The sequence below is a fragment of the Capricornis sumatraensis genome, chromosome 17 (genome assembly GCF_032405125.1).
Source record: "Capricornis sumatraensis isolate serow.1 chromosome 17, serow.2, whole genome shotgun sequence".
Taxonomy (NCBI): domain Eukaryota; kingdom Metazoa; phylum Chordata; class Mammalia; order Artiodactyla; family Bovidae; genus Capricornis; species Capricornis sumatraensis.
In genome coordinates, this window is record NC_091085.1 from 25,090,957 (window position 1) to 25,107,630 (window position 16,674).

Consider the following 16,674-nt stretch of genomic DNA (forward strand, 5'->3'; position numbering starts at 1 on the left):
GGGTCTGATCTTTTAGCTTTAGATTGGAATAGAGGATTTAGGCTTCCACTCCTTAAAGGGCAAAGAAAGGGTCCACCCGGCTCAGCCGTGGTCACTCCCTGTGCATAACTAAAATCACTGCCCAGGAAGTCAGAGAGAGGTTGTGGGAAAGAGGCTGTGTAAGTGACTCTGACTGTTGCTATAACAACAGTACCTTGGTCTAATTTCTTTTGAAAAATGAATTTCAGCTGGTGGGATGAAGCTGAGCAGCTTCTCCCCACAGATGACAGCCTCCGGAGCTCTGCTGTTTATGGGCTGAGTGCGTGGTGCCCTGCCTGCCTCTGCGCACTGGAACATCCTCAGAGCCGGTTAAATCATACCTGTGTTTGCCTGAAAGTGAGAAAGCGCCTGTCTACACATGGACCTCGCCACCCCCGAGAGATTCACCCTGGAGAGAAAAACCCTTTCCTTCTTTCTGCCTTGTCTCCTATTTGTGGACAAAGTTACTCTGAAGACATAAATAATGGTGATCTCTTTGTTGGCAACTGAAGGCGAGCCCTTAGCTTTCAGCTTTGGGGCAAAAATCTGCTAAGAAAGGGAGGTGTGGGAGTCAGATGCCATCCAGGAATAAGAATAACGTCCTGTCTGCTCACTGAGATGGGTGTGTGTGTGTGTGAGAGAGAGAGATGAAAAATTCTCTTCCTTTGCTGTCTGTAAACTCCAACTCACAAGGAAGAGCAGTGTCTGACCTCGTTGAGGGAAACAAGAGGCTTTTAATAGACTCAGAGATCTTATTTCAATACTTTTGTTTTCCAAAGGGAGATAAACACGTGCTTGGATTTTTATTCAAAAGCGGTGTCAGGACCAGGCGCTGGGGGCTGTTTGCATCCCATGAGCGGTGGGACAGGACATCAGTGCGATGGAGGTACTCCTGGAAGGGGCTATAAGCAAAAAGGAGAATTTCTCATTAGAAAGAAGGGACATGTTGAGTAAACAGTGAAATAAAAATATTCTTGATTCCTACCCAAGGGAGAGAAAAGTGCTCAGCCTCCCTGAAGTATTTCTCCTGCTGCCTCCCTCCTCCCAGAAAATAAACAGATTGAAACCTCACGCTTCGTTCCAACATGCCTGTTCTTCGGTCTGTGTTGTCGGTGTAAGGCTCCAGCTGTGAAGGATGCAGATAAGATCTGATCTTTCCATTTGCCCTCTTCCTCCCTACGGTTTTCCCTTCTTCTTCCCCGACCTCCTTTGCTGTCATTTCTTTACAGCTCTAAATAAAATCCCATTAGGAATTTCAGATTGTAATACAAGGTCATGCACACAGGCGTGTTGGAGTAGCTAATGTATGCAAGACATTCTAGGGGGAGATATTCCTAAGGAAATTGTTTCTTGTCCTTAGATGTAGTGTCGTGTGTGTGTGTGTGTGTATGTGTGTGCGTGCGTGTTTATGTATCTGAAAAGACAGAGCAGTGCGGCGTTCAGACTGTAGAATTCTGATGGCAACTGCGGATCTCAGCGGAGCTTTTCCTACAGAAAGCTACTGAGCAAAGGAAGCTGCCAAGGGATGCACACATCTGCTCCCTCCTGAAGTTTTCAAGGCTACAGCTATCATCACTTCTCAAACACATGCTAAATTTGCAGAGTAACATCTTTCCTCGTAGAGAAGCATGATGCTTTTCTGTGAATCAGGCAGCTCTGACTCAAAACACGTGAACACATCCTCCTTAGCCCGTCATGACACCAGTGTCGAAAACATTTTCCCAGAATTTCTGAGCCAGGTTTGCTCGTGTTTGATCAGGACAGGAGTTATCAGATGCAGAACAGTGCAGTAGGTGAAAATGCAGATTTGAGAGGCAGATGGAACTAAGTAAGGCTCTGCCATGTGTCCTGGGACAAATGACTATAGTCTCTGAGGCCACCTCTCTTCCGTCACAGGGGTATTGTGAGGATTAACAGTCGGGCTTCCTAGGTGGCTCCATTGATGAAGAATCTGTCTGCAATGCAGGAGACCCGGGTTCAATCCCTGGCTGGGTAAGATCCCCCAGAGAAGGAAATGGCAACCCACTCCAGTATTCTTGCCTGGAGAATTCCATGGACAGAGGAGCCTGGTGGGCTATACAGTCCATGGGATCACAAAAAGTCAGACACAACTTAGTGACTAAACTACTGTCACCAGCAATATACATAAAGCATGTAGCATGATGCCTGGTACATTGCAAGGTCTCAACCAATTAGAAGATTAAAGGACTAGAATATCTTCAGTGAGCCAGATTTTCTAATAAAAACTTACCAGTTAGGTCTTTCTATTGAAAACTATGGGAGGAGATTTGAAAGTTGGCATTTGCAGAGATAGTCTCAGTTTCAACAAAGTTAATAAATTCACTGAAATACCAATTTGAACTACATATATGGAGCTTGTGAAAAGCTTCATTACTTCAGATATAAAGAGTACACAGAATTCACCTGACTTGCAGTGAAAATATATGTTATTTATTTAATCAAGAGAAAGCCAAGAGCCTCTACCGACATTCATGTATTTGGAAACATGGAGATTTGAGGACATCTTGGGACTCGGCATTTCTCAGTGTTAAGGGCCTTGACTGCCACTGCTGATGTTTTATGACCCATTCTCAGTGTGTTGTTGTGGGTTCAGGTGGTGCAGTTTAGGCATAACTGAAGGATAAAAGGGTACCTAAAAATTCAACCACACACAAAAGATTTAAAATGCTTTTAAAGAATGTCTTAATTTAGCAGCTTACAGCTGGAATTGGGCGGGCATCCACATTCCAAACACTGGAAAGGGGCACCACCACTCTTGTGTGTACATATCTAAGATGATTTGGGGATAGAGTTTGCTTCCTAGATGGCACTAGTGATAAAGAATCCACCTGCCGATGCAGGAGATGCGAGTTCGATCCCTGGGTCACTAAGATCCCCTGGAGAAGGAAATGGCTGCCCACCCAGTATTCCTGCCTGGAGAATTCCAGGGTCAGAGGAGCCTGGTGGGCTACAGTCCATGGGGTTACAAAGAATCGGATATGACTGAGTGACTGAGCAATACAATATATGATAGCAAAAAGTAAAAGATCATGGTCGTTTGTAAAGCTAAACTCAAAGTCTCCCAGAACATTCTGCCTGGTCCTCTTCCTTTGGGCTGGGGGCTCAGCAATGCCCCAGCATTCTCTTGAGCCTATGTAGTTGAGGTTTCAGATGCTATCTGGGAGGGCGAGGCCACTTTTAAGATGATCCATTTCTTCCTGGAGCATTTCAGAACACAGATTTTGTTTTTTTCTTTTTTGGCTGTGCTGCCCTTGTGGGATCTTAGTTCCTAGACCAAGGATTGAACTATGACATGGAAAGCACTGACTCCCAACAACTGGACTGGGACCAGAGGGGATGTCAGGTTTTTAACTGACATCCCCTCCAAAGCCCCACATTTCCTCTTGATTAGGTCCAAAGAATGTCCTGGAATGGTCACAGGTAGAGGTTTTAAACTCTGGGCTCTCAGGCAGATTTTCTGTGTGTCTGTATTTAAACTCATATGAATTTTATTAGGTAATAAAGTTGTTTTCTCTCTAAAATAATATTAGGCTTGTAAAGGCTGACAAAGCAGATTTCAGAAGTTATGATAAGATTTATCTTTTTTATGCGGGTTGCTGTACCCTTCACGTTGTTGTTGTTCGGTTGCTAAGTCACGTCCGACTCTTTGCAGCCACGTGGACTGCAGCACGCCCGGCCTGCCTGTCCTACACGCTTTCTCCTGGAGTTTGCTCAAGTTCATGTCCACTGAGTTGATGATGCCATCTGGACATGTAGACTCTTCACGTAGATTCCCTTAAAACAAACATATTCGACTTTTCTCAACATACCTCTGACATACATTCGCTTTCTGACGTGGTCTTTGTTCTGGGAATGAACCCACCCATCAGGCATACAACACACCCTCAGTTCATGAGGAATGAAAATGAAGGTAAGTATGTATAATATGGAGGGAGAAAATGATCTAGGATATTATCCTACTCAGAGAAACCTCAAATGTAAAAACTAAACATTTTCATGTAAAGTCTTGTAGAAATTCAGCAAGCTTCTACAGGACTCAAGCTCCCCTGTGCTTGGAAATATCTCCATCTAGAGCTTTGTTTCTTGATCTTGCGTATGAGCTGTCCCAGAGCATCACCAGTCAACTCGGGAACATATGATATTTTTCTGGGTTTTTTTGTTTATTGTTTTGGGGTTTTTTTTTTTGGCCACTCTGTATCTTGTGGGACCTTAGTTCCATGACCAGGGACCAAACCCAGGCCCACAGCAGTGAGGCACTAAGTCCTAACCACGGGGTACCAGGGGATTCCCAGGACCATCTGATACTGACATTCATTAGGTTTGTGTGCGTATATATTTTTAATCAAACGGACGACTTCAGAATTTCAGGACTCTGACAGAATTGTTAGTTTAGATAGGAATTTCTAAAACCTAGGACTGTTGGACGAACTCAGAGAAATCGGAGCTTTTTATTAAGTTTCTTTAGATGCCTGTGGCACCAGTCTGTGTCCCAATCTGGGCCCCACCTTGGGGGATAAAATCACACTGAGGACGTGGAACCAAGAAACCTGCATTTTTAATAGCTTCCCAAGTCACTGTAAAGTCACTGATCTAGAAAACTGAACCTCTAAAGAAATCTCAAAAGATCCTTTCTAAGGACACTGAAATCTAGAAGACAGTTCTGGAAATGTTTTCCACTCTATTTGTATTCTACTAATTAATATATTTCACATATGAATATTCTGGGTCATTCATCAAATATATTAAATAAGCAAGTCAGATTTATCCATGTTTTCATATGCTTATTATCTACTGATAGAATGAGAAGAAAATAGCCATATGAAAACTGATTCCGTGAATCATCTTCTGGTTTCACCAGAGCAGATTAGAATAACCAGAATATTCTCTTGGAGCCTCTAAATTACTTATAGCACCTGCAATTCACCTTTAATTCTTGTATACTTATATCTCTACTATTTGGAGAAGGAAGTTCACCCACACTTTTGGTTGGAAAGAGCACGTTGGTGGGTGAAAACCACTCGAAACCTGTGTAAGGAAATTTAAAATTTTCAACTATGAAAATATCCAGCATTTTGAGTTCATAAACATGTCAAAACCTGTGAACCTGGTAATGTTACATAAAGTCTCTGGGTTTCAAATTCACTTTTCCTCACCATGATGCTCTTCATATGCTCTCAAGTTGTTCTCAACATAGGTTTCCTGGATCCATAGAATTCTCCAACATCTTAAGGAAGGGACAGTCTGTGGGCCGTTTCCAGACTTTTAAAATAACCAAAATAAATCATACATTTACTTACTTGTCATTAAAACACCATACAGGCCAACATTTTCAAGTGCCTGCTTTAGGGATCAGTTACACAAACTGAGGGTGGTTATTTGAGAAATCTTTCTAGTTTTCATTCATTCCTACAATCTTATAAAGGAAAAGGCAAGCTGTTACGGTATGATGTGTATTAGGTGCTGTGGAAGCAGCTCAATGGTCTCCAAGATCAGGACGTGTGCAGAGGAGCTGTCATGAGAGACTGTATAGAACAAAATGTCTAAACTGCATGGTGATGGACAAATAGAATTGGCCGGGTGAAGAAGCTGGGTGAGAGCATAACATATGCCAAGACTCAGAGAGACAGAGAGCAAACACCGTGAGTCCTGAGAATGGCAAATGACTAAGCAGAGCTGAAGGTTTCGATCTGCTTGGAGTTGGAGGGCCAGAGGGGGGAAGAAGGTTCAAGGTGATAGCTGAGACTGGAGAGGCAAGCAGTGTTAAAGATCAAGTTGTGGAGGTCCGTCGTGTGAGGCTGAGATGATGCTGATGACAGCAGATAGCTCCAGAGGAGCTGCAAGTGAAGAATGGGTTCACATTTTATAAGGAAAAATCACAGCCCCAACAGAGAGACAACAGAGAGAATCAACTGGAGAAGAGGCGAGACTGGAGCAGAGAGGCTAGTCAGGAGCTGCTGCCAAAATCACGAGAGCAGTGTTGATGATCTGAACTAAGCGAGTGGCGTTGGGAGTGGAAGATGAGATCAAAATCTTTTATTAAGATAAAAATCGCCAGTGATAAGAACAGATGTCCTTGAGGTGCAGTTGGCTTTAGGTGGTGAGGAGAAGGTGGAATAAGGATGAGTCCTGAAAATGTCTGAAAACACTTTATCATGATTAGCGTTGGATCCCAGGGTCACTGATGAAGGCATGGCTGTGCTTCACCACCTGCATGAGGGGAAGTGCTTATGCAGTCACCTGAGTCTGAATTTGAATCCAGGTTGAGATAGCATATTGAAAAGCAGAGACATTACTTTGCCAACAAAGGTCCGTCTAGTCAAGGCTATGGTTTTTCCAGTGGTCAGGTATGGATGTGAGAGTTGGACTGTGAAGAAAGCTGAGCACCGAAGAATTGATGCTTTTGAACTATAGTATTGGAGAAGACTCTTGAGAGTCCCTTGGACTGCAAAGAGATCCAACCAGTCCATTCTGAAGGAGATCGGCCCTGGGTGTTCATTGGAAGGACTGATGCTAAAGCTGAAACTCCAATACTTTGGCCACCTCATGAGAAGAGTTGACTAATTGGAAAAGACTCTGATGCTGGGAGGGATTGGGGGCAGGAGGAGAAGGGGACGACAGAGGATGGGATGGCTGGATGGCATCACTGACTCGATGGACGTGAATCTGAGTGAACTCCGGGAGTTGGTGATGGACAGGGAGGCCTGGCATGCTGCGATTCATGGGGTCGCACAGAGTTGGACACGACCGAATGACTGAACTGAACTGAACTGAATGCCCCCACCTTACCCCCGCCCCCCAGGCACTATAATCTGGGACACCTCACTATGCCTAATCTCCTCCTCTGTAAGGTGGTTCAAATGAATCCTTCCCACCTTTTAGACTCTGTAAGAGAAGGAGACAGGAATCTGATGGTTACCCCCAATATCTTCCATCTTAAAATCTTCATCATCTTAATAGCAGGATCATCATTTTTATTCCAAGCTCCCAGATCCTCCTCAATTTCATGCAAAGTCAGGGACAGTCAATAAGAGTTGAGTTTTGTCTTTTTGTTTTTTTTTTGTTTAGCATCCTGGCACTGCTAAAAGTCTACAGGAAGAAAGAATATCTTTCTCATGCACCGTTTAGAATCTGCTGGAAATGTCAGCAGAGGTCCGGTCATCTCAGCCATGTTCCTCCTTGTTCTGGGTATCATCCGCCCTCTCCATTTCACCTCCTGTAAAGCCATCAGACCAGCACATGCATGACCTTCCCCAGAGGTTTGCTATGTGGATAATATATGATCCTGCATAAAAGCGCTTTATAACCCCAAAGGCTTCGCTGTTCTTATTACTGCTGGTTTGGATGTCCTATCACTGATCCCACACCATTCTGTCTCTCCCCGTTTCAACTCTATCACACACACACATATACACAGAGTTTCACAGAAACACAGCCATCAGGCCACACTGTAGGCCAGAGCCCGGTGCTGGAATCACTGTGGAGGAGGATTTGTTGCCTTCAGAGTAACTGACACACGAGAGACCCCCACTGTCACAGCAGTGGATGACTTCAGCTCCGGGCCCCACAGCGTCCCTAAATGGGAGGAAACGTGTACATGTAATAAAACAAGAATAGCGGAACGAGGAACCCGACGCTCGGTGAAGAGCTCCTGTGATTCTTCCATGAGGGCACAAATCATATTAAGAGGCTTCCATCTTTGGGAAGCAGGACCAGGGACTTCCTGTTCAGTTTAGTTCAGTCACTCAGTCACGTCCAACTCTTTGCGACCCCATGGACTGAAGCACACCAGGCTTCCCTGTCCATCACCAACTCCCAGAGCTTGCTCAAACTCATGTCCATTGAGTCAGTGATACCATCCAACCATCTCATCCTCTGTCGTCCCCTTCTCCTCCTGCCTTCAATCTTTCCCAGCATCAGGGCATTTTCCAATGAGTCGGTTCTTTACATCAAGTGAACAAAATATTGAAACTTCAGCTTAGGCATCAATTCTTTCAATGAATATTTCCCTTAGGATGGACTGGTTTGATCTCCTTACTGTCCAAGGGACTCTCAAGAGTCTTCTCCAGCACCACAGTTCAAAAGCATCAATTCTTCGGCGCTCAGCTTTCTTATGGTCCAACCCTCATATCCATACATGACTACTGGAAAAACCATAGCTTTGACTAGATGGATCTTTGTCAACAAAGTAATGTCTCTGCTTTGTAATATGCTGTCTAGGTTGATCGTAGCTTTTCTTCCAAGGAGCAAGCGTCTTTTAATTTCATGGCTGCAGTTACCATCTGCAGTGATTGTGGAACCCAAGAAAATAAAGGCTCTCACTGTTCCCATGGTTTCCCCAGGGATTTCCTGAGATAAGGTTAGTAGGGAGGAGACCCTGACCTGAGTCTGGGGCGTGGGGAGTCCCCAGGACATTTCCATGTGTAGGCAGTTGTGAGCAGGAGAGTTGCTGCTTGCGAGTTCCTCAGCCTGCAGGTCCTATCTCCTCCTGCCCACTCTCCTTCCATCCCCCAAGAGGGACATAAGGAGGGAGTCAGACTCTCAGTCCACCCTGCTGTCTAGCAAAGATGAGGCACAGGAGGGATGCTGAGATGGCGCTGCTGTTCTGGACACAACTAAAACCCTGATGCTGGGAAAGATTGAAGATGAAAGGAGAAGGGGGCAGTAGAGGACCGATGGTCAGATAGCATCACCAAGTCAATGGACATGCGTTTGAGCAAGCTCCAGGAGATAGTGAAGGACAGAGAAGCCTGGTGTCTGCAGTCCATGGGGTTACAAAGAGTCGGACACAACTGAGTGACTGAACAGCAACAAAAGAAAAACTGTAACATGTTTCTTCTATAATATCTTTCTTCCATTCCCAATTCTGGTACAGGAAATATATGTCAAGATTTGGCTTAAAGGGGCCAGCGGTGGGGAACTCTAGGCCCTCAAGGAAAAGGAAATACTCAGTAGCTTCATTCAGGTCACATCCTGGAAATGTATTTGATTTGAGCCCCAACCATGCAGCGCTGTTCTACAATCTAGGACACGAATGCATTAGCACTTGGACTCAGGCTTGAATTGCAAATTTGATTTTTGTTGTTTATATTTAAAAAGTTATACAGGATGCTTGGAAAACATTAGGCTATTGCAAGCTAGAGAACAAAAATATATCATTGTACCTATATGTATTTAGAGATTCAGAAACTAAGTTGCAATTGTTTCAGTGGGTATCACTGCATTTTTTAAAAAAACTTTAAAATCACATATTTAAGATAATAATAGCTAAGGCTTAGTGGGTGCTTACAGGATACCAGGCATGAAACTAAGTGCTTTCCATTTTATTTCATTTAAGTTCATCCTCACAGTTAACTGTATGATCTAGGTATTATTGACCCATTTTGCAGATGAAGAAACCAAAGTTTAGGAGAGTTTAAGTTTTCCAGGATTCATTCATTTGACGTGTATTTATTGAGTATGTACTGTGAGCCACTGGGGGTCCAGGAGTGGGAAGAAGCAGAAAAACCCCTACCTTCACATAAGTCTCAGTTTTGTTAATTATGTATTTATGGCTGCGCTGGGTCTGCGTTGCGCACAGGCTTTCTCTGGTTGCGGTGCGGTCTGCTCTTCCTTGCAGTGCACAGGCTTCTCATTGCAGTGGCTTCTCTCGTTGTGACTTGCAAGCTCCAGAGCATGGGCTCAGCAGTTGTGGTCGTGGACTTAGTCGCCTCTCAGCATGCGGGGTCTTCCCAGGCCAGGGATCATACCGGTGCCCCCTGCATTGGTGGGTGGATTCTTAACCACTGGACCACCAGGAAGTCCCTCTAACTCATTTTCTAGTGGAGGGCATCCTGTGTGTGCTTAGTCGCTCAGTTCTGTCCTAATATTTGTGACCCCACGGATGGTAGCTTGCCAGGCTCCTCTGTCCACGGGGCTTTTCCAGGCAAGACTACTGGAGTGGGTTGCCATGCCCTCTTCCAGGGGATCTTCCCAACCCAGGGATAGAAGCCAGTCTTCCGCACTGCAGGCTGATTCTTTACCATCTGAGCCACCAGGGATGCTCAGAGGGTAATCATAGCTAATATTTATTGAGTACCAGATAATATTTATACATATTAACTACTAGAGGGGGTTCTAGGGGTTGAAGCCAGACATTCTGATTCCAAGGCCAACAAGGATGTTTCTATGTTTTTGCCATGTTCTGCCTCACCCACCGCCCCCCTCCCGGCCGCCCCCCGCCAGGCCTGCTCTGCTGGTAAGAGGTGAGCCTTGGGGTTCCCAGCCAGACTTGTCTGTCTCCATGGTCTCAGTCGCCACTATTCCCAGAGGAATAAATAAAGCATTTGTCTTCATTTCTCCATCCTGCCTGTCCATTTCATGGCCTAGAACAGAATCCTGGATCTGTACCTTTAAAAATAAAGTCAGGTTCATTTTTAAGTTGCTGTTGTTTTTTAGCCCCTAATTTGTGTCCAAGTCTTTGTGACCCCATGAACTGTTATCCCACCGGCTCCTCTGTCCATGGGATTTTCCAAGCAAGAATACTGGAGTGGGTTACTATTTCTTTCTCCAAGTTATCTTCCCAACCCAGGGGTTGAACCTGCTCTCCTCCATTGGTAGACAGCCCCTTTACCACTGAGCCACCTGGGAAGCCCTCATCTTTAAGACAAGTGCTTACTTTTTTAAGGTTAACATCCCTTCAAGAAGTGCTGAGGGCCCAAGTTTTACTTTAAATTCTGCACCTGTCATTTCTGACCTTGCCGCTATGTGTTGGAGCTACATTCAAGTGTCTGCCATACCTAAGGTCAGAACCACCGTTTCCCGGTTTGTTCAATAAATAGCTTCGTTTTCTCAAAGTTTCTGCCTTGTACGACAGATGAAGTCAGTATCTTCTTTGAAGTCAAATTCCAGTGTGTCTTAGTTATGGCCTGATTTCAAGCAATTCAGGAGTGTCTACCAAGCAACTACAGAATGTTTGGTGGTGTGATTCAAAAAGGAAAGTGTTGGAGCAAAGGTTAGACTGGATTTTTACTTAAAGACCTCTTCTGTTTCCTTTTAAAATGGAATTCTCTACTTATGAGATGATAGCAATAAAGTGGCACTTCTTAGAACCCCTCATGGCATCTCCAGGTTGGTTTTATTACACGTGTGCCTCCCTGTGTGTGTGTGGGGCAAGAGGGAAGACTGTCCCTCTCTTGCCTCAATCCTGGGATGCTCTGCCACGAATTGGAGAGGGCCCGGGTCAGGGCTGCTCTGCTTCCCACTCCCTCCCCAGGTCTCTCTGCCTTGTGCCTTCAACTCTGCAAAGTTACTAGAGCCTCCTCCTAACCCAACCGTGTCTTCCTTTTGTCATCATACAGCAGGTGTTTCCCCATGATCTCCTCTGTGTCAGCCTCCTTCACTAGAGCCCTGTGGACTGGCCCTTTCTGGCAAAAAGGAAAGGGACAGACAGGTGAATTAGGTTTATACTTACTAAATCCACAGTTAGCAAGACTTTTCTTAACTGGACTTTGCAGATAAGTCCAGTCAAACAGACACAGCACTCTCCAGGGTTAGATATCCCGTTACCAGGAATGTAGAAGTTCAAAGTCAAGCATTCCTTCAAGTCAGTGGGGTTGCCTCCTGCTCGGATCCAAACTCACCTCCTTCAGCACCTGTGAATTAGACAATAGAATCATTCATCTTTGCTGTCACCTGTTAACCACTGCTATGAACCTGAACTGAACACTATCTGCAACCCCACAAATGCATAGTAAGCAAGTCAGCCATAGCCCTGACCGTCTTGGAGCTTGCTAAATAGACACTTAAGCAATTGTCCCAGTGTACAGTGAAACCTATGATGGGGAAGGAGAAGTTGCTTGGAAAAACTTATTCCAGAATTTCCAACCCAGTACAGGTGGATGAAAAGAGGTACCTATTGTAATTGGGGTGGGGTGGGGATGTGAGAGATTTCCTGGAGGAAGTGAAATCTAAGATACAACCAGGAAGATGAGTAGCCATTACCAGGGAAGGGGAGAGAGAGGGGAGGAGTGTTTTCCAAGAGAAGAAAACAACAGGTACAGCGCCCTGGAGGCAAAAGGAAGCTTAAGACCAAACAACAAAGAATGCCATCATTTAGGAGAACGAAAGAATACAAAAGAGAACAAGCAGATGGAAAGAAAGAAGGAAATCCAGGAAAGTGTGATCATGCCTGCTTTTAGAACAGAGCAGGCTACTATGTCATGAGATGCTGGCAGGTCAAGTATAATAAGAACCAAAAAGAAGTTTGGGGTTATGTTAACCATTAATCTTCATTTCTGTGCTAATCAGTAAATGTGTTAAAAGCCATATTCTTCAAGGATTTTCAGTGTGCTTTGTAGTATTGTTAATTCCTTGATGTTCTCAATTAAGCTGTGACAAAAATTTAAGATAGGTATCAACACCTTTCTTGAGTATGGCACATTTTGGCCCCAGTCTCACATGTAGCATTCATTTGAAAAATATTCCTAGATGATTCTTCCCAGTAAGATAAGCGTTGATTGCCTGCTTCTTTCTTTTGTTCCACCCTTCAATCTTTGGTTTGCTTACTATCTCTTAGTCCTGTGAACTCTGCTTTTGGATAAAAGCTCTTTGCAAAGAATTTGAATCGAAGGCTGGGCAGTTTCGAAATTAGATATATAACATCTTTCTGATACATTCTAAATAACTTAACAATTCGTTCATAGCGATGCATACCGCCATGCTTGAAGAGTCAGTTGTGACTTGGACATTTAGTCATTCTCTTTCCTGTTTCTTTTGCAGCTCCAAGAGACTGTGAAAAGGAAGTTGGAAGGAGCCCGATCACCACTTAATGGAGACCAGCAGAATGGGGCTTGCGATGGAAGCTTTTCTCCAACTAGCAAGCGGATACGAAAGGACATTCCCACGGGGATGGAAGCCATCAACAATTTACCCAACAACATGCCACTGCCTTCAGCTTCTCCGCTTCACCAACTTGACCTGAAGCCTTCTTTGCCCTTGCAGAATAGTGGGACTCACACTCCTGGGCTTCTGGAAGACCTGAGTAAGAATGGGAGACTCCCAGAACTTAAACTTCCTGTGAATGGTTGCAGTGACCTGGAGGACAGCTTCACCGTCTTGCAGAGCAAAGATCTCAAACAGGAACCTCTCGACGACCCTACTTGCATAGACACATCAGAAACCTCTCTTTCCAATCAGAACAAGCTGTTCTCGGACATTAACCTGAACGATCAGGAGTGGCAGGAGTTAATAGATGAACTGGCCAACACCGTTCCTGAAGACGACATACAGGACCTGTTCAATGAAGACTTTGAAGAGAAGAAGGAGCCGGAATTCTCACAACCGGCCACAGAGACCCCGCTGTCCCAGGAGAGCGCCAGCGTGAAGAGCGACCCGTCTCACTCTCCCTTCGCGCATGTCTCTCTGGGCTCCCCCCAGGCCAGGCCTTCTTCTTCGGGTCCTCCCTTCTCCACCGTCTCCACGGCCACCAACTTACCTTCTGTGGCCACCACTCCCGTGGCGCCCAACCCTGCCAGCTCCCCAGCGAACTGTGCGGTCCCGTCCCCTCAAACTCCGAACCCAGCTCACACGCCGGGCCAGGCTCCGTCTCGGCCCGGAAACGGTTATCTCCTTAATCCTGCAGCCGTGCCGGTGGCCGCTGCGGGCTCGGGCCCCGGGGCCGTGCCCGGCTCTGACCTGTCCCCCGCCGAGCAGCTCAAGCAGATGGCCGCGCAGCAGCAGCAAAGGGCCAAACTCATGCAGCAGAAGCAGCAGCAGCAGCAGCACTCAAATCAGACTTCCAGTTGGTCTCCCTTAGGGCCTCCATCCAGTCCCTACGGAGCAGCTTTCCCGGCGGAAAAACCAAATAGCCCCATGATGTACCCCCAAGCCTTTAACAACCAAAATCCTATAGTGCCTCCCATGGCCAACAACCTGCAGAAGACGACAATGAATAACTACCTCCCTCAGAATCACCTGAATATGATCAATCAGCAGCCAAATAACATGGGTACAAACTCCTTAAACAAACAGCACAATATTCTGACTTATGGCAACACTAAGCCTCTGACCCACTTTAATGCCGACTTGAGTCAGAGGATGACGCCCCCGATGGCCAATCCCAACAAAACCCCCCTCACGCCCTACATCCAGCAGCAGCCCCCGCAGCCGCAGCCCCCGCAGCAGCCCCCACCTCAGCTCCAGGCCCCCAGGGCACACCTGAGTGAGGACCAGAAGCGCGTGCTCCTCATCAAGCAGAAGGGAGTGATGAGTCAGCCCATGGCTTACCCTGCGCTGCCATCCCACGGTCAGGTAAGTGTGAGAGCGAGGCACTTGGAGATGCTCTTGGGGTGCGTTTCAGACTGTCGACATGCGATGCTCTCCTTGCTTCTGCCATAAGGGGGTTAATTACCTTCAGACATCCTTCCTACACATCCTCGTGTTGTTACTAGGTTTCTTCTCTTCTTTCTAAGACATGGGACAAGGTGGCAGAGCATACTTTCCTGTGTTTGAATGCCTGGGGATCAAACTTCTTTTATTCTGGCTGGCAGATAAGAAACCAAAAATGGCGTGAAATGCTCACTGGGTGGGCGGCTGTAGAGGTCACGTGACACAGCGTGTTGCTTCTCCTGTAGCTTCTCTCCCAGGTCATGTGCGGTCCAAGACTGGGGAGGCGGGAAGGTCGGAGCCTTTCGGGATCTCTACAGCCGTCTTATGAGGTCCCGAACAAGCTCAGCCTGTCTTCCCTGTATTATGAATTATGGAAATTTGGGTTCTGGATAGTCAAAGGTGGGAGCATTTTCTGTATTTTCAAAGTGAAGTGGAGGATAGATTTTTGTAGGACTGTGCAGCGTGTCAATACTTGTTGCTATACAAACGCATTGAGCACTGTTTCCACCTTGTGACTTGAGAGTGTACTAAAACCATCTCCGATTCATCAGCTATCGTTCAGGAGAGTTTGATGATGACGGTCTGTTAGTGCTGTGTCCAAGTCTCCTCTTTCCTGCTGTCTTTCTGCATGGTATTGTGGTTTTCAGGTGTAGGGATCCATGGTAAGAGTGAGTGGCAACCACTGGGGAGTGAATGAATACTCATTGACAAGCATCAGCTCCCTCCTCACCCTGATCAATGTGGCCAGCAGCCAACACTCCTTTAATTTAACACGTTATCTGCCTCAAAGGGGAGAGGAAGTGGGAAAAAGCACCGTCCTACTGACCTTACCCCTACGTGGGTGACTTCATAAGCCATCATTTTATTGCCAGTTGATGTGAATTGTGGAGGCACAGTTCTGTGCTCTGGTCCTCTCTGGACGCCCACGCTTGATGGCAGTTGGAGATTTTGCAGAAAAGTCTTTGCTTTAGGGGCCCTCGTGTGCAAACAGGTCTTAACTAGCGCTTGGATATGCATCCACAGTGGGATGCTTTAGAAACACTGGGAATTAAGGCGGGCAGATCTTGCATCACTGGGCGCTGTTTGTGTCTGCCTCTCCTGGTATGTCCCACCCCACCCTCACCCCACCTCCCCAAGCCTGATGGAGACTGCAGGGCTGAGGGTGGTGCTGGCCTGCAGAGACAGGCCTGAGCTCTGTGGCTTGATGCTTGTCCTTCACAGCACTTCCAGTCCAAAGCCCCACAGTGGTTTCTTGTCTGCACATGCCAACCAGCTCTAAAAAAATTCTGTCTGGAGAAATAAAAATGTAGCTTGGTTGACATAAACCGCCATCAGTGGCTGGTGAAAAACATCATTGAAATGGGAACTTTTTTGTTTTGTCCTGGTTTCATTAAAACTATACTATTGGAAAATGCAGCATTTGATACATTTTAGTGTTACGTTCTGAAGCGTACAGAAATATAGGTGATATACACAGGTGTTTGCTGTAGTTCAGAGGTTTATGAGATGGTAGGCTGTCAGCATGGTCATCCGCTGCTGCTGCTGCTGCTAAGTCGCTTCAGTCGTGTCCGACTCTGTGCGACCCCATAGACGCCAGCCCACCAGGCTCCCCCGTCCCTGGGATTCTCCAGGCAAGAACACAGGAGTGGGTTGCCATTTCCTTCTCCAATGCATGAAAGTGAAAAGTGAAAGGGAAGTCGCTCAGTCGTGTCTGACTCTTAGCGACCCCGTGGACTGCAGCCCCTCAGGCTCCTCTGTCCATGGGAGTTTCCAGGTGAGAGTACTGGAGTGGGTGCCATCGCCTTCTCCATGGTCATCCGCTGCTGATGACAAATACAAATGGTGCTTCTCCCTCCACGTTGTTGTTGTTTTTCTCCTTCCTCCAAGCCAGACCAAAGGTGATTAATGCCAGTTCTGCACACGTGTGGGTACAATATGAGCCAACCTCCCTCCCCACCCTTACTGAATTTCTTTTGAAATTTGCTAGCTTGGGATGAAGCTCCTGTCTTTGCTGGAACGTGAATCTTAAAGGTCCTATTTCAGGTCCTTATGCTTGCCTAGCTGTGAGTAACTGAAGCCTTGGACCACAGAGGTCATGTTTAGAAAGGACTCTGTCAAGTGATGAAGAAACAAAAGTGATGGTTTTCTGGATTAAATCTGTGGGTTTTCCTCTCCTCCTTCCATCTCATGAGGTACTTTCAGGATGGACAGAATCTTCCTCATTAAAATAATCATTTCTTAACCTCATAAAGAACCATCAAGCAAAATCAT

General features: G+C 46.0%; 1 protein-coding gene across 1 annotated transcript in view; it reads left to right on the forward strand.

The window, feature by feature from the left end:
* The window catches only part of MAML3 (mastermind like transcriptional coactivator 3), a 446,211-nt gene that overhangs the window by 255,486 nt on the left and 174,051 nt on the right, over positions 1-16,674 (forward strand). The window contains exon 2 of the mRNA XM_068990347.1: positions 12,796-14,325. Within this exon, the coding sequence (XP_068846448.1) occupies positions 12,796-14,325 (1,530 nt within the window). The remainder of the gene's footprint in view (positions 1-12,795; positions 14,326-16,674) is intronic.